At 34.0% G+C, this 19,692-nt stretch overlaps 1 protein-coding gene across 2 annotated transcripts in view; it reads right to left on the reverse strand.

Moving 5' to 3' along the window:
* AP3B1 (adaptor related protein complex 3 subunit beta 1) overlaps positions 1-19,692 on the reverse strand; it is a 225,457-nt gene that overhangs the window by 195,274 nt on the left and 10,491 nt on the right. For both annotated transcript variants that reach the window (XM_069491985.1, XM_069491986.1), the window contains exons 2-3: positions 11,930-12,005; positions 4,433-4,507 (exon numbers count right to left, since the gene is read on the reverse strand). In XM_069491985.1, the coding sequence (XP_069348086.1) occupies positions 4,433-4,507; positions 11,930-12,005 (151 nt within the window). The remainder of the gene's footprint in view (positions 1-4,432; positions 4,508-11,929; positions 12,006-19,692) is intronic.

Below are 19,692 nucleotides of genomic sequence, written 5' to 3' on the forward strand. Positions count from 1 at the left end.
AAAAATTAGCTGGTTATGATAGTGCATGCCTGTAGTCCCAGCTACTCGGGAGACTGAAACAGGAGGATTCCTTGAGCCCAAGAGTTTAAGGTTGCAGTGAGCTATGATGATGTCACTGCACTTTACCTGGGACGACGGAGTGAGACAGTATCTCAAAAAAAAGAAAAGAAAATAGAAAAAGAAATAAAAATCAATAAAATTGATAAGCCTCTAGCTAAACTGATCAAGAAATAAAGAGAGAAAACAAAAATGAAAGAGGAAAACATCACTGCAGATTCTAGACATTAAAAGGATATTAAAGAAATATGAATAACCTTATATCAATAAAATGATAATCTATAAAATGGATAAATTTCTCAAATAAAATAAACCACCAAAACAGATCCAAGAAGAAACAGAAAACCTAAATAGCCCTGTGGTGGGGGGGTCCACCAAGATCACCCTCCAGCTTGACGACTGGCTAAAAGAACTCACAAGACTCAGAAGTTGCTATACTCATGTTACAGTTCATTACAACAAAAAGATATACAGTAAAATGAGCCAAAGGAAAAGAGCATAGGGTGAAGTCCAGAGGAAACCAGTTGTAAACTTCCAAGAGTCCTACTTAATTCCATCAGCAACAATGTAAGTCAACATGTGGAAAGTGTTGCCAACCAGGGAAACTTGCTTAAGACAGGAAGTCCAGGGTTTTTATTTAAGTTGAGTAGGCATACATGTACCAACATCACTGACATCAGTAACTGAAGCTCCAGACCTCAGAGGAAAGGCAGGTATTCACCATAAATCACATTGTTATTAAAGTATAAACTATCTGGACAAACTGGTACAGCACTGTTCAAGGTCACAGACATGCAAAACGTTCAGAAGAGAACATTCCAAGAGCTCAGTTCACCACAGCCAGCCAAGGCTCTGAAAACAGACTTTTCTTAGGAATATGAAGGATTGAAGCAACCCAAGCCTGCTAGGTAACCACTTCCCACACAGCCGTACATCAAGTAAACAACTTCAATTCATAATTAAAAACCTTCCCATAAAAGAAACTCCAGCCCCAGAAAGCTTCATAGCAAGGATGAAATATATAATATCAGTTAGGATGCAATAATACTAATCCTACACAGACTTTTTCAGACAACAGAGGAGAAACACCTCCCAATTCATTTTATAAGGCCAAATTACCCTGACAGCAAAACCAAAACTATCACAAGAAAATAAAAATCTTTAACAAATATAAGCAAATTGATTTTAACAGCATATCAAAAGATTAATATATCATGACCAGGAGGGATTTATTCCAGGAATAGAAAGGCTTAATAACTGAAAATCAATCCCAGTAGTTTATCATATGAAGAAAACAGAAAAAAAATCATATGATTTCAAAAATGACAGAAAATCACCTGATAAATTTCAGTGCCCATTCATGATAAAAACTCCCAGCAAACTAGAGATAGAAGAAACTTTAACATGATTACAGGGTTCTGCAAAGAATTCTACAGCTAACATCTTCTTCAATGGTAAAAGGCTTAATGCTTTCTACATCAGGAAGAAGCCAAGGATGACCACTTACCACTTTTTTCCAACACCATAATGTAGACTGTCAGTGCAATATGATATGAAAAAGTAATAAAAGACATATGAATAAAAAAGAATAAAATTATATTTGCACATGATATGATTATCCAGGCAGCAAAGCCTAACACAGCTACAAAGTAATAGTTAGAACTAATCAGTGAATTTAGTGAGGATACACGACCACTATACAAAAAGCAATTATAATTCTATATGATAGAAATGACCAATTGGAAAATGAAATTAAAAAGACAAATTCATTTTTACCAGCATCTCAAAAGCTCAATGGCACTTAAAATAAATGAATGAATAAATAAATATAGCATCAATAACTACTAAAAAATAGATTTAACAATACATGCAAAACTTGTACCATCAAAAACACAAAACATACATTCATACAAAACACTGCAAAGGGAAATCCACGGATTGGAAGACTTAATATGGTGAAAATAGTAATTACTACCTCATCCACTCCCCTGCAAAGGCTCACCTGATCTTCACATGATTATCACCTAAAACTACTCTGCAGCTAGTATCTCAAACTCTCAAAGTGTTCTCTCACTTTCCATCCTTTCAACTCTCAGTCCTTCACTTCCACTAAATATGCCTCTCCCTCTTCTCCATCTATAATTTATTTATCCCAACCAATTCCTGAATCTGTCAAGCCCACTCCTCAACCTCTCCCTAGCATTCCATGAGTTTCTGTAATACATCACCAGCTGGTTCCCCTCCCTGTGCTACCATTAACACAGGTGACTATAAAGACTCTCTTCTCACCTTGCCTCTACCCTCTCACTGGGATCGAATTCATTTCCACAGCTTCAAGGAAGCTCTACAAATAGCTCTCAATCCTAAATCTCTAGCCTCTATCTCTAAGCTATACATCAAGTCTCAATTTCCAACTGACAAGAAGACCATTCTAGCTGGATCCTTTTTATAAACCAATAATGAAATGCAAAGAGAAAAAAAGAAGACAGCTACAAATACACATATGTGTAGACTTATAAAAAATAAACATGTGTAGACTCCAGGTATTTTTTAATATGTAATTATAATAGTATCTACACTTCATAGGGTGAGGATTAGTTAATTAATGTACTTAGAGCAATATCTGGAAAACAATAAACACTATACAAGTGTTACAATATTCAATAGTATATATGAATACTGTCCTTAATACATAATATACACATAATATGCTTTTGTATTATACACTTGATCTATTTTATTAATATTTTCGGTTGGACATCGCAACATATAAAAGAAAGGCACATGTCACAAATAACAGAAAGTTAACCAATGCTGACATACTGAATGAAAAGATATATAAGGTATTGACTATGGGTCATTTTAGGCTATTGATAAACAGTGCTATATTAAACTCACTGCATCAATGCCAAACTAATTCCATTTCCAGTTTTAATAAATGTTGGGTATAAGGTACACTTCACCCAACCATATACACTCCATCCCAAGGAGGAGGGCTACTGTTCCCAACAGGTCAATTGTCCTGATCAAGCACATGTCCTTGGGGAAAGCCTAATTAATAATTAAGCAGGAGGAACATAAATTAGGTCTGTACGAAAAGATCACATTTTCTCTAGTTAGTTTTACTGGCAAAGGTGCTTTGAATATTTAATATCATTATACAAAATAGAAACAACTTCAATAGCAAAAAATAATGATACAATGCTTGGAAAATAAAACCAAAACTATACAATTAGCATCCCTTCTGCAATCACACACCCATCCTTGTACTCTCCTCTCTCAAGCTGTCATCATATCCATGGTCTCCTGGCTCAGAATGTTCCTGTTATTTGTTCATTTGTTTTGTTATTTGTCAACAACATGGCAAACAAACAGCAGCAGCAACACATTTTAAATTTTATTGGGGGGGGGCTTTAAAGCTTTAAATTGAGACAATTTTTTTTTTTTTTTTTTGAGACAGAGTCTCACTCTGTTGCCCAGGCTAGAGTGAGTGCCGTGGCGTCAGCCTAGCTCACAGCAACCTCAAACTCCTGAGCTCAAGCGATCCTCCTGTCTCAGCCTCCCGAGTAGTTGGGACTACAGGCATGAGCCACCATGCCCGGCTAATTTTTTTTCTATATATATTTTTAGCTGTCCATATAATTTCTTTCTATTTTTAGTAGAGATGGGGTCTTGCTCTTGCTCAGGCTGGTCTCGAACTCCTGAGCTCAAATGATCCGCCCACCTCGGCCTCCCAGAGTGCTAGGATTACAGGCGTGAGCCACCACGCCCGGCCTAAATTGAGACAATTTTTATCAATTAACCATACTTTTTCTATAATACAGATGGGATTTGGGGGAAAATATAACTTTATACTAGACTTTATCAGTTCAGCTTATAGAAAACAGTATTTTACTGGGACATGTTCATTCAATAAATCCACATACATGTATTGAGTGCTCAGTACAGGTCATGAGTAATCTGAGAAACTTGTGGAATGTTTTGGGGCTAAGTCCTAAAAATCCCAAAAAGCACCAAATCATTAAGGTCTGGATATACCTAACTGGGCCTGTTTCATCACAGGACATATGCTATCCTACAATTGAGCCCCCACAATAAAAATTAAACTTAACTGGCCTCTAGGAACAGGTGAAAACTTGATCAGTTACTGTCTTTCACCTAGATGAATCAATCTCAATTTTGCTTTTCACATTCTCCATCAAAAACCCAAAACTAGGATTATGTCTACTTTTTGTTCTATTTTACTTACATTTAAGATCAGGACATTTTAATTATAACAAAAATCTAGTGATATTTAAATATTTTATGTTGCATTTCAAAGTAATTCCTTTATAACAAAAGGACTCATGAGAATTATTATAAATCAAAACAGTACCTCAATATTTTTACTGGCCACATTCTTCACAACAGCAGGAAACAGTTCAGATGCATTTTTCCCTTTTGCAATCATCTGAAGAATAAAAGTGGAGTATGAGGACAGAACCTTCTTTTAGTAATTTAAAAACAAAATATTTTGAAAAATTCTATATATATTAAATATTTAGAAGTTTATGTCAACAAATAAGCCATTTAATTAACAGCTGAACTCTTTTTGAGTAATCTTACTTATCCCAACTGTTTGCTGCAAAGAATAAACATCTCTTATTTATCAATATAAATACACAAATACACAGACACATTAAGGAAGAAACATAGTAATTAAAGACATATATTAAAATATTTATAATAGTTTTCCCTGGCTAAGTGGGTTATAAATCCTTTTTTTAAAATATTTATGCTGTTTTTTATTTTCCAAAATCTTATGGATTTTGGATGTACTACATTTGCAATGAGTGGAGGGATGAGGGGAGGGATAAATGTCACTCTGAACTTGCCTCAGCCCCTGGAGTAGCTTAGAGGACTACAGGTGTGCGCCACCACACCCGGCTAATTTTTCCATTTTTTTGTAGAAGCAGAGTCTTACTATGTTGCTCAAGCTGGTCTTGAACTCCTGACCGCAAGTGATCCTCCCACCTTGCCCTCCCAAAGTGCAAGGATTACAGGCATGAGCTACCATGCCTGGCCATGTCTTTTAATAATCTAGACTTTGGTAACCACAAAACAAAGCTCAAAGTATAGGCTAATTTGGGGGAAAAGGATTCTTTATGAATTACACACCAACTCCTACAAGCTACCTTTAAAAAGGTATTAGTTTTATTAATTTACAACAAATGTTATGCAAATACTATGCAATATTTTAAGGATTATAATCCCAGTTAGCAATTTCTAAGACCTTTCTACAGGATAGCTTTAAAATACTCTTTAATACAAGGCTAGTCTTTTTATACTCTACGTCCTTACCTGTGACATTCTTTTGATTTGAGTATTTTGTGAAACCTGCTGAGTATTACAAAAGGTTCACAAAATACTGCAGCTAAAACGTCTTTATATAATTTGTAAACCTCTCTCAATTTCCTCATCTGGAAATAAGAAAAGAGTGGGATTAAATGCCCTCTAGGGCCCTTTTCACTCAGTCATTCAATGATTACCTAAAGTCAGAGATCCTGTCCTATTATATTCTGTCCCAAGGCTACCCCAACTTTATTCTGCAGAATGCTATTCAGTAAGATGTTAATATATGAAGGAGGAGAAAACCCTATAGTCAAATTCATTCGACACATTTGCTGAGAGGATATTCTATACCAGGGATTAGGCCTTGGGGATACAACCTTGAACAATACAAACTCCTTGCCCACCTTGTACTTACCCTTTAACAGGGGCAAGGATCAACTGACGAATGTAGTATGTGAAGTGGTAACAGAGAGCGCTATGAGAAAAATAAAGCACCATAAGGGAAATAGGAAGTGCTGAGGTGGAGTGAGAACTGCTCTTACGTGGTGGTCATTAAAGGCCCTCCTTTCAGCAAGAATCTGAGTAAAGAGAGGAAGAGAACCATGAGACTAGCTAGGGACATAGCAGTTTAGGCATGGCGTGTTCCAAGAACAGGCCAGGGTAGCTAGACTGGAGTAAGTGAGGGAAGAGTGGTAGGAGATAAAGGTGAGAGATGGATAAACAAAAGCAAAAGGACTTGGGTTTTACTCTGAGGGAAATGGGAGACCACTGGAGAGTTTTGAGCAGAGGACAGATATCGTCAGACTCGTTTTAAAAGGATCTTTCTCGCTGCAGTATGAAAAATAGACCACAAGATATGGAAGCATGGAAATGTTAGGAGGCTACTGCAATTATATAGGGAAAAGACGGTGAGAGATAGTGAGAAGGAGCTAGATTTTGGATTATTCTGGAAATTGATTATATATGAGTTTAGAGAGAAAGACAGGAATTAAGGAGGACTATAAATGAGTAACTGGAGAAATGGAATTGCCATTTACTATGATGAGAAAGACTGGGGAAGAAGCAGGGATTTGGGGGAGATGAGTGATCAACGGCTTAGTTTTGGATATGTTGAGAAGGCAGCTGAATATATGCATGTGGCGACTATATGAGAACAGAGCAAAGAGCTCTGGTTGACAACATGCATTTGGAACAGGCTGAGATCACTAAGGGAGTACATGCAGCCAGAGAAGTAGACTAAGGGACAAGACATGGTAGAATCCTACAAGTAGAAACTGAGGAGAAAAGAAGAAACCAGCAAAGAAGTTCTAAGATTCTTTGAAGCCCAGTTTGAAATGGAGCAGTCCTTCCAAGTGCACCTCATCTTTTCAAATAACATTTCTCCCACCCCTTCTCCCTTCTACTTTACGTAAAACCCTATTCTTAGTCCCCTTGTACTCCTCTCCCCAGAATAGGGAGCACAGCAATTGAGGGGAGCCACATTTGGGTCCTGTGGGAAAAGTAAGGTTCACAGGTGGAAAGCACAGGGAAATATCCTTTTTGTTGTTATTTGAAGTTTCTGATGTTTGAAAAAGCTGCAGCACCAGTGATTTTGCCCTTGAAGGTGACTCTAGATAAAAAGTGAGAAGGGAAGACAAGTTCTCAGGTAACAGGTAGAGCCATGTTTAGGTAACTAACTGGGCAGAAGTTGAGGAGGTGGCGCAGGTCATTCGTAGCTCTAAACTCTCCCAGGTTCTAGGTATACCCTTCTCTGAGCTCTTAGATAGCTTCTACCCACAGAAGAGATGAAGTTGAGTCCCCCAAAGAATATTCACTGGTTGCCCCCATATATTAATAATTAAAGGAGGGAGCAGTTTCTGATAACTGTTCTCTAATTTATACAAATAAGTTTTATTTGTTTTTCGTTCTTTGACCTTTGGTGGCCTTGGACTCAACATCAATGTCCCACCTACCAGGGGTTTAGCCCAATAGCCCCATAGTTGGAGAGATTTGATTGATTTACCCTCTCTCCAATTCTCTATGTTCATAAGGGAGACTCTGTCTAGTTTTCATATCATAATACTGAATGTTTTCTCATGTTCTATATTTTGGAAGAGTTTGTGTAGAATCAGAATTTTCTATGTTGAAGGTTTTTCAATAAGAAATTAAATTACTTCGTTAGATATAGGACTAGTCAGGTAATCTAGTTCTTCTTAAGTATACTTTGTAGCTTGTCTTTCAAGAACTTTGCCCATTTCAACAAAGTTGTCAAATTTATGGACATAGAAATGACTGAAATATTCCCTAATTATCCTTTAAATGTTAATAAGGTCTGTATTGACATCCCTCTTGCATTTCTGATACTGATAATTTGTCCTTTTTTTTTTTTCTTGGTCACTCTGTCTATAGGTTTATCAATTTTATTAATCTTTCCCAAGGACCAGCTCTTAATTTCACAATTTTACTTTATTGTTTTTTTCTGCTCAATTAGATTGACTTCTATTCTACATTTATTATTCTTTTCCTTAGCTTATAAATGTGGGTGTAATTTACTCTTCTATTTCTACTACATTAAGTTGGATGCTCATATCATTAATTAGAAATTTTTCTTTTTAAATGTAAGCTTTATTATTACTATAAATATCCTTGAAAGCACTGCTTTACTAGAATCTTCCAAATTTTTATATATGGCTTTTGATTTTCATTCAAATTTCCTTGTAACTTTTATTTTGGCTCATGGATTATTTAGAAGTTTAATGTATAATTTTCAAATATTTAAGCTATTTCTTGATCTCTACCCTGTGGTGTATATGGCTATGAAGTAATATATATTAATAAATCTAATCAGGAATTTTGCAAGTCTCAACTATCAAAGGTTCAAATCTGTTCATTATTCCACAACTGTAAAGACAAGTAGACTAATTTGAGAAACACTTTCAACATCCAACATTTAATAACAGAAAATATACACAACACACACACATGCATGTACGAACATGGAATTTTTTAATGATTTTTAAGAGCTTCCACATAGGAATATGGCACTAATTAGAAATTAAATTTAAAACTGGACAAAAGAACAAGTAATTGTTGTAACAGCTTGCTGGGAAAAAAAATCCAAGCGAAATAACTATTAATTATTTGTTAAAAGGCACTAGCAAGTAACAATTGCTAATTGAAAATTGAGATTTAAATATATAACATTCAATAGCATGGAAAACACAAAATATTTAAGAAAAATACAGGTTTAATATCCCTTCTCTTAAACTTCAAAATGCTCCAAAATCCAAAACTTTTTGAGTGTCAACCTGATGCTCAAAGAAGCATTTTGGATTTTAGAGTTTAATGCAAATATTCCAAAATCTGAAAAAAATCCAAAATCCAAAACACTTCTGTTCCCAAGTATTTTGAATAAGGAATACCAACCTGTATTAAAAAAAACAACAGCACTTAAAATTTAACACTGAAAGCTACGTTGCTGAGAAAAATTAAAGATCTAAACAAGTAAAGAGGTAGAATCATGATCATGGGTCACAAGACTAAATATTGTTAAAATGTCAATTCTACCAAAATTAACCTATGCAATTCCAATCTAAATCAATGCAATTCCAATCTAAATCAATGCAATTCCAATCTAAATCCCAGTAGGCCTTTTTTTAATGCAGAAACTGAAAAGCTGATTCTAAAATTTATAAGGAAACATAAAGGATATAGAATAAACAAAACAATCTGGGGGGAAAAAAACAAGATTGGAGACTTACAGCTTTTTTTTTTAAGGCTACCAAAATTATGAGTAAGGTACTCGTGAAATGATAGCTGTAAAGATCAGTGAAGCACCAGAAGAAAACAGACCCACATACATATGGTAAACTGATTTTCCTTTTCATCAAAGGCTGAAATTCAGTAAGGAAAGGATGCCTTTTTAAACAAGTTATACAGGGAAAATTAGATCTTCATGTGTGAAAAAACAAAACCTTGGCTCTAACTTCACACATATATAAAAGTTAATTCAAAATGTATCCTAGACCTAATCATAAAAGCAAAAAATAGAGGTGGGGGCAGGGGGATCTTTGCAACCTTGAGATAGGCCAAGATAACTTAGACAACAGCTTACTCTATGGATCTAGCTTAACTTTTATTCAAAACCTCACCAGAGGACAAAGAGGAAATTACAGACCAACATCACTTAAATATGGAGAAATATATCTACTTCAATTCTACAGGATACATTATAAAACATTAGAAATACTTGATATCCTCCACTACCCCTATGATTTAACATCATGGTAGAGTTTTACTCAATGCAAAGAAACAAGAAAAATAAAAAGAGATGTAAATATTTGAAAAGAAAATATAAATCTATCATAACTTCCAGATGATGTAATTAACCAGAAAACCCAAGAAAAGGAAGTCAAAGACTATTAGAGCTAAAAAGAGAGTTCTCTGAGAAGGCCAAATGCAAGAACATAGAAAATTTATTAGCTGTTTTTATATATCACTAATAATTAATTTTAAAAACAAAATGAGGGAGATTATTCATAATGGCAACTAAGAGTAAACAAATACACAGGTATCAATCTAATGAGGAATACACAAGACCTCTTATGATAAAAACTGTAAAATATAAATATAACACTACTGAAAGACAGGATAGAGGGAAGGATAGAGGGAAGGAAGGAGGGAATATTTAATTTTGTATTATTCTAATCAAAATCAAAAACAATTGTTAATAGAACTTGACAATTTGATTCTAAAATTTATTTGGAAGATAAAACTTTTTATACTTCAATATTATTTGAAAATGTACAAATATATATTTATATCACATATAAGTGATTAATATATATAAATGATATTTATATTACTATTAAAAGAATAATTTTTAATTACTAATCATTTCTACAGTTAAAACGATCAAGTTCCAGATCAAGCTCTGAATTTCTAGTATTATCATTTTTCATTTCTTTGCTGCACTTTCATCTTTGTTGACCAAATCCCTCTTCAAATACTCATTTTTGTAATATGTCACACATATCTCTCACTGGGAAACAAGGAGGCAACACAACTGCATGCTTTGCTGTCTGTGCATGAACGGAATAACAGATGCACAGTGACCAATCACTGACAGGTTTTGAAAGAAGTGACATGACTGGTGACATGATGGACATCTTAATTTACATAGTGATGTGTATCATCACAAACACAAAGTTTGTACATTATACAACTACTCAGTTAATATATCATGGTTAAATGAAATTTGAACTATATTGCTGGGGAACTGATACAATTTAACTGTTGTCATTGAAATTCATGTGCATAAAAACCATGCAAAGCAAGAAATGCCTGTCCATAAACATTCTTATGTATAAAGTATAACATTAACAAATCAAAAATTTTAAATAGGGTCCTCAAAATTTCCATCACATTGCCAAATGACATAAACCTGAAAGCAAAGATAAAGTCACTTATGCGTGTCCTACAGATACAAAGTCACAATTAGTCCTTGACTTTCATATATTTCATTTTTTTCATACCACCTCACTTTTTAACAGAGCATATGGATGGATACCTATTAACCATCTTTCACAAATGGGATGTGGACCTTAATACACCAAGAAAAGAAAGGAGATTTCAAGGTCTCGTATGAAGGCACTGCCTGCTGGAAAAGAGTACTGTTTCAGTTGTGTTGTCATCTTATTACAGTAGCATTTATTTGTGCAAATACACAGATGTATTATATTTTGACCTTATATAAAAGTATGTCGAAAATAAAATTAGCAATGGTAGAGATAAAAAGCACAGTAGTTATAAGAAAAATAGGTTTTATGAATTTAATTCCACTGAAACAAAAGCAGAACTCTTTAGCGTTAGTCACTGGAATTAAGCCAGTTTTCCCTGTGAATATGAAAAATAAAATGAATATATAGAGAGACTGCAACACGAGTTGCAACAATATTTTATTAAGGATGATATATATGATTAGGAATTAAATCTTTAGTTTCTGGCAATGGAACCCCTCTAATAACGTATTAGTCAATTGTTTGGTTTTGCATTACAATTGAAAACCAGTGAATGCTCTTACATTTAATAATATTTATTAGAAGTTTTCGACTACTATATTGAATAAAGTGTTTTTACTGGTAGTAATGGAATTTGAAAAACAGAAGAAAGTCTGCTCCCAATATTTAGGTCATTAAATGACAAAAAAAAAAAAAAAATCCTTTAGTATCCCTCTTTGAAGAAGTCAAAATAGGATTGTGCATCATCTTATTCTATCTTCAAAATGATTAACTCCTTCCTTCTCACAGAAGAAATACCTTGATATTAGAGACAGGAAAATTAAAACTGAGAAAAGATGAAATTAAAACCCAAGTTTCTTGATTTTGACACTTCTATACCATACTTCCTTCCTTAACATTTTTAGATAGAAAATTCTAAGTTAATAATAAAGGGTAAATGGGATGTTAATTTGGTATTTAAAATATTTAATATATATATTTAATATACCATAATCACTACTTGTCCATTTCCTTAAATCAAAGTAATCAAGCATTTTACCTACCCCAACAATTCGCTTCATAGCATCCAATTTAGCAGAATCTTTGTTGCTCTCCAACATTTGTTTTAGATCTTCATTCCTATTACAAAAGAGAAGAAAAAAAAATTTCAAACTTAGATTTTTACATTAAACAGTTTAAATATATCATTTGTTTTCGTAAGAATTAGAAATAATATGATGGGCAATGTTAAGTAACTGCAGCAAGAAGGTGGCCATCTGCAAGCCAAGGAGAGAGGCCTCAGAAAAAACCAAACCTGCTGACACCTCAATCTTAGACATCTAGCCTCCAGAATTGTGAAAAAATAAATTTCTATTGATTTGTCACCCAGTCAGTGGCATTTTGTTATCATAGCCCTAGTAAACTAATACAGGGGTTAAATGTTACAAACTGCCATTCGAGTAAAAAAAAAAAAATAAGTAAAAGTTAGGCACATTTTTTCTGAAAAAAATAGCAATGAAATTTATTATGAAAAAAATTACTCTTTCTAAGCAGCTCATAAAATTAAATTTTATGGTGACCACTAGTGAAAGACCAAAAGTAATTAATTAAAACACCTACTTTTTCCTAATTAAAAATACAGCTAGAAAATATTGAAATAGTAGAGACGGCAATATATAAAAACTATCTCGAGGATAGATGACTACTAAATATACTATAAATGTTCACCATAATGAATTTAGAATCCCTTCTTAAAGCTTCTCAGGTTCTCTCACAGTTCACAGGTAACAAAAATGGGGGGAAAATTAATGAAACTGCACATATGTGACTTTATTTTTTTCTTCTACTTTTTGCAATTTTCCTACTTTACTTAATGATTATGTATACATTTAGAAATGAAAAAACTAAAACCTAAAAGAAACCTTAAAATATCTTACTGGAGGGCAGGAAAGCAAAAAAACACACGTCATTAGATAGGAACTAAATAGAAAGGAGATATGATCACACATATACATGCCAAAAAGAATAATTTTCTCCTGCCTGTAGCCCTTTTCTTTTCCAGAAGTGTGTTCCACCATTCACCCCCACGAGTATTTTCTAGAAAGAGAAGTAAGTACCGAAGAGGAATGAAGTGTCAATTTTTAACATTTCACAATCTCTAACCCGAAACATAATCAAATCTTATCCATGGCCTGATGGAAACTTGGTTTGTTCCTCTTCAGCCCAAGTTGCCAGAGTCCCCTCTCCAACTACCTGCTCTTTCAAACTAAAAACAAGGAAACAGAACCCCAATATTAAAGTCAAAGGTATTGCTCTGTGTTTAAGAGCTAGTCTTCAACAACAAATACAAATATCTTTTGTGTTAACATAAGCAGAAAAGCTAATAAATTTGAGGTTCAGAGAAAAAAGACAAGAAAAATCCTAGGTACTGTGTCAACCTGATGTAATAGTCAACTTTTCACATATCCATCATAAAGAACAGAAATTCTGATATAAATTACATATTTCTCCCCAAATTCCTCTGTGTGTCATCAAGACAGTAAAGATTTTACAAAATTAGTACCATAACACCTACCTTACCCTCAAAATATATTCACTTCTGTTGAGTCATTTTAGGTCTACCTCCTTCATTATGTCAATTCAAATATGACCCATTAACGTATTACTACATAAATCTTAGATATTAAGAAATTCTTTTTGCTAAATATCAATAGTTGAGTCAAAATAATGCTGAATTACAAACATTTTCCTTGACTCTATGCTGAAAACCAAAACTTGTTTCAGATATATGCATTTTTTATTTACCTAGTTGTTCATTTACCTAGTTACCTACAGGTTTCTAGCTTTGAGTATAAAGATACCAAATTTATTTTTACATAAGTGACATCTTGTGGTGTTAAACGGTATAACTTTTCCTTTCATGTTCAAAATGTGCCTGTTTTAAGTTTCAAGGAGTAGAGAAGAATATATAAAGTAAATCTTACTATTACCAGGAAAGTTATTCTTATTTCCGCATCAGCATAAACTAGTAACTATAATCGAAAAGCAAAATTTTACCAGTTACATATTAGAACATAGGAAATGTTAGGTCTTTTACATTGTATGTTAAGTCTTTTACATGCTACTCAAAGCTTGATCTGAGCAAGTCTGGTTGGAGAATCATTACCAATCCACAAAATTTTGTGACTAACCCATGAGCTGCAGCTATGTACCAAATTCAGAGTCAGCATAGTTAGGAACTTGACAGAGAATCTGACAATGTAATTTTATTTTTATTAAATCTAATTTTAAAATTTGGCACTTGTACTTGATATGCTTTTTTGATTTTACTTTCCTAGTAATTTATTTTTATTGTATTTTATAGAATTATCCATCCATGATGGACTGGAAATTTAAAAGGAGAAAAAGGGGGCGGGGGGCCCTTCACCAGTTTGAGAGCACTGTACCACAGTTATCTTCTTTTTCCTCAAAATTGGTGTACCATAGAAAGCAACACCTGAAACTCAAATCCAGGAATTACGGATTGGGAAAAGTTATAAGGAATAGTGATTTCTGATCAGAAGTATGCCCCTAAAAAGGATGTACCAAAGATTTTTTTTTTGCCTGTTCCAAGCAAATTTTTTGCCTCAGTATGTATAAACTGATGAGGTGAGTGGCTCCATGAGATTTCCTCTAAAACTTTTTCCCTATAAATAAATTCACACAAGTGTGTAAAAATTTATTCACAATATTGCTTATACTTGATGAAAAGTGAAATCAATCAAATGCCCTTCAAAATGGAACTAATTAAATAAAAGGAATATGAGGAAATACTACACAGTAGTTAAAAAGATTGAAATAGTATCACATGCTGATATGGAAAGATCTCTAACATACATTAAGTGAAAAGCAAGACACATAGAGAATAGTATATATATTATCATTTAATTTTTTAAAAATTTTCTGGACGGATACATAAGAACTTGTTCATTGTAGATATCTCTGTGAATATGGGATTAGAAGTTATATCCTTTCCATATTGACCAATTTACCACTAACATGCCTGGCATTTATAATATATAATTAACTTATTTAGCCACCTGATAATGGTATTATTTTCTGGAGCTTACAACACTATCTTTAGTATCACAAAGTCTCTATGAAGCATGTGTGACTATCATTCCCACTTGATAGATGAGTAAACCAAGGCTCAGAACATGTAAGGGCAACATACAAGTAAAAGATTATACAATATGGAAGAAATTCTAAACTCATACTATTTTTAAGTACATCATCATAGAACTAAGGAATGGCAAAGCAAGGCATTAAACTCAAGTCTTGTTTTAAAATCCAACATTCTTCCCATTCACCATATTACTGTCAATTTCTGCTATAAAGTTAACTATATTAAGAATATATTTCAGGAACTATAAAGTAGTACCTTATAAGAAGTATAAAATCCATGACCTAAAGTGTCACCCTATTTCCTCTCTAATCTATAATCTACCACAAGAAAAATTATTGTATTTTTTTCTTTTAAACTCAAAATTTTTATGAAAAGAAAACTGATCATTGGAATCATGGTAAACACTGATTCTGATTATTCTCAACGGTAGCCTAAAACATCTGTGATATACTTCTACAGAAGTCAAAATAAATTTTATTTTCACTGACATTACTTTGACTATATTTGGTTAACATTATCTCATGTAGATTCATCAGCTCAAAATTAATTAGTATTACAGAATAGTGTATTTCATCCAAACAATTCATCTTTGTTGGCTCACACGGCTCACTGCTATTGGCATGCCACCATAATAACGGGCATGGTGCCACGGTAACAGATGGACATAAACACAGACATGCCAAAGAGTCAGTTTGTGCATCAAGTTTGAGTATTAGCATTAGATTTTCCTCCAAGAAATTCATAAACTTTAGTAGTGTAAATATAAGTTTTCTGCAACTGTGTTAATAAGATATGCCAGCTCAAAGCTAGATTAATTTTTAAATTCTTTAAAAAAAAAAAAAAAAAACAACTTTCCAAGGCCACAGAAGGCAAGTTTTCCATCTGATGAATTTGGATCAGCATTCTGTATAGGGAATTGAGGAAACCAATATGCAATCTCTACCTTAGATAAGCTTTGTCCCTGAAGCACTTGAAAATCTCAGTAAAAAGTTCAGTTTTTAAAAAGTCACATGGCAGTGTTACAAGATGAAAAAGTTCTAGAGATATTGCACAACAATGTGAACAGACTTATACTTAAAAACGGGTAAGATGGTAATTTTAATGTTATGTGTTTTTTACCACAATATTTTTTTGAAGTCACATGGCCCCTCCAGGTTTCCTGATGAAGGCTATGTAGACCCAGAAACAGAAAAAGGGTCCTACAAATACCTACTTGACAGGAATAGAATCTAAAAGTGCAAATCCCTGAAGTTTACATGATTATCTTTGAAAAACAATTCTCATCTAAAATTAATCGTCGTTTTTAAAAGAATATCTTATTTTCCCAGGTGGTTTTAAATTTTTGAAATATAAAATATATACATCAATGAAATTATCTTGAAACTTGCTAGATAAATGAAAACCAGTTTTAAAATACTAAGAATGCTAAAGAAAAAGGAAGGGAAAAAAATCATTTGTGGTCAATGACATCCAAAATCATTCAAGTAATATACAAAGTACCAAATAGATGGAACTCGTGTGTGTGTGTGTGTGTGTGTGTGTGTGTGAAAGCAAAAATCATCTCTGACTTCAAGGCACTTAACCACATACTATCTCTTAAAAAATGTTCAAGTAACCATTGACCTTGAGAAAAACATTCTGTTATAATATTTTATAATTGTTGATATTGTCAGATAGGCAGAAGCTATTTATAAGAACTGTTTCTAACTTTATTTATTTTACTTTTGCTAATTTTAACATTAGCATTTCTACAACATGTAATATTAAATGAATTGCCTATTTTGATATTATTAAAGTACATAAAAGTATTTGTAAAATTCTTATTGCCCCTTGAAGGTGGTGAGCTCAAATATTCAGAAGAGTGCTCCAGACTTCTGGATTTCAGGGAATAGATAAAATTTCAACAAAAATTCTTGCTAATAAGATGGGGTTGCCCACTTTTTATTTTGCCAAATCAAATGTCATGCACCACATAACATTTCAGCCAACAACAGACAGCATATACAACAGTGGTCCTGTAAGATAATTCCATATTTTCGCTGTACCTTTTCGATGTTTAGATACGCAAATACCATTGTGTTACAACTGCCTATAGTATTCAGGACAGTAACGTGCTGTACAGGTTTGTAGCCTAGGAGCAATAGGGTATACCAGACAGCCTAGGTGTACAGGCTACACCATATTTTAGGTATATGTAAGTATACTCTATGACGCTTGCTCAAGGATGAAATCACCTAAAGACATTTCTCAGAACGTATCAGTGTCATTAAGTATGCATGAGTGTTTTTATCACATTCTATTTTCACTGTTTTTCTGAAAAGAAAGTAGGAAGAATGTTTGCGTTCCTATGATTATTCATACAGTAGCCATTTGTATTCTTTCTTTAGTAAACTGACTATTCACATTATTTTGGGTTAATGTACTTCAGATACAACATTTTTATGTTTTTATGTTTTGTTTCATTCCCAAGTATGTTTACACTGACCTTTTCAATAACCACACACAAAGCCAGGTGTGGTGGCGCATGCCTATAGTCCCAGCTACTCAGGAGGCTGAGGCAGGAGGATCACCTGAGCCCAGGAGTTTGAGATCAATAACGACACATGTATCTCAAGAACAGACTTTTGACAAAAATTGATTAAATCTAATGAAAAGTACAACTATTTAGTCACAACTATATATTGCTCTCTCATCTCAATATGTTCTCAAATACATGTCTACAGCCCCAACTCTCTCAACATTACCAATGAAAATGTGTTTCCACCTTCCCAAACATCCTCTCAGCCCTTCCCCACTTCTGTCAGTAGTCCTAACATTTTTCCTGTTAGGCTTCAAGATTTGATTCTTCCCCTCCTGTACCCAAATCTAGTACGTAACTAAGATCTATAAATCCCTTTTTAATGTTGCTCACTTCCCTTCCTCTTCCTACCCACTTAAACCAAAAAAAATCCAAACCATTATCACATTCCTCACAGACTTTTCTTGACAATCTCCTTTATGGTTCCTGTATCTCCAATTTCTCTTCTCCATCCTATTCTCCATACAATTCCAGGTTAATCTTCCCAAAACACCATTGCAATAACCATTTGTAACCATCAACTCCTATTCATAAAATGTAAGTTAAAAGTCCAATTTCCTTCACACTCTAGCAATTTCTCGAATCTTGTTTTCCACTGCTCCTAGAAAGAAAAACTCTAGGAACTCTCCTCTTTATCCAAATTGGTTCACTCACTATTGCAGAATATTGTACCTTCACTTTGTTTTTCCCTGCAGAGAATACCCTTCATCCTTTCTTAATCTTTGTGCCAAGGCCTAAATCAAAACTCACTTTCTCTAGCAAATCAAGCCTTCAGTGATCATTCCCTCCTTTAAAATCCTATAGCACTCCTGATTCCATTTGACACTAAGCAAGTACTAACACATTCTTTTTTGTTCTAACCACTAAACTAACACATGCTTTTATGTTAATGTTCTGATACCTCAACTAAAGAAAAAGTACACAAAAGTGTTCCACAAACTGATACATAGGATATCTGATCCACTGAAAACTGTTTTCAAAGAACGAATATAAAAGCCCTGGAGTTCCAAAGTCAGTACCCCCCCCACCCCCACCCCCCGCCCCACAATGAGCTCAGACAACATGGGAAATAGTTCTCTATTTTGGAAACTAAGAGACCCTCAGGCATTTACACACCTTGGATCATAGTGACAACTCAAAAAAGGGGAAAATAGTGCAAGTAGGTGGACATGGTGTCCTGTAAAAATTGAAGATGTGATCTGTGAGGAGTGAAATTAAGAATATTTGGATGGGAGACTAATAGGATATGGAGTTAGATGGGGTAAAGAGGCCATCTCCCTCCCTCTCGCCAATATTTTCTGACACCCTTCTCTACTGCCTCCTTCCAATCAGCATTAAAGTCTCATTAACTCTTCCTAACCTTTTTTAAAAAAAAAAAAAAAGCTCTTTAAATTCTACTTCTGGATATAGACTTTTCTATATGTAACCATTCTCATTATATTAACAATGGATGGATACTTTCCGGACAGCCTCATATACCTAAAAGAATTGAAAACCAGGTCTTAAATAGATATTTGTATGTCCTTATTTACAGCACCGTTATTCATTGTGGCCAAAAAGTGTAAGTAATAACACAAGTTCCTATTATGAGATAAATGGATAAACAAAATGTGATATATCCATACAATGGAATATTATTCAGCCGTAAAAAAAGAAGGTAATTCTAACATAAGCTACAATATGGATAAACTTTGAGGACATGTTGCTCAGTGAAATAAACCAGTCACAAAAGGACAAATACTGTAGAATTCCACTTATCTGAACTACCTAGAGCAGTCAAATTCACAGAGACAGAAAGTAGAATACTGGTTGCCAGGGGCTGGGGAGAGGAGAAAATGGGGATTTATTTAATGGGTACACAGTTTCAGTTTTGCAAAATGAAAAGAGTTCTGTAGACGGACGGTGGTAATGGTTGTGTAACAATGTGAATGTACTTAATGTGAATGTACTTAATGCCACTGAACTATATACACTTAAGAAAGGTTAAGATGACTGGGCACGGTGGCTCACACCTGTAATCCTAGCATTCTGGGAGGCCAGACAAGAGGACTGCTTGAGGTCAGGAGTTTGACACCAGCCTGAGC

This window comes from Eulemur rufifrons, chromosome 17 (genome assembly GCF_041146395.1).
Source record: "Eulemur rufifrons isolate Redbay chromosome 17, OSU_ERuf_1, whole genome shotgun sequence".
Lineage (NCBI taxonomy): Eukaryota > Metazoa > Chordata > Mammalia > Primates > Lemuridae > Eulemur > Eulemur rufifrons.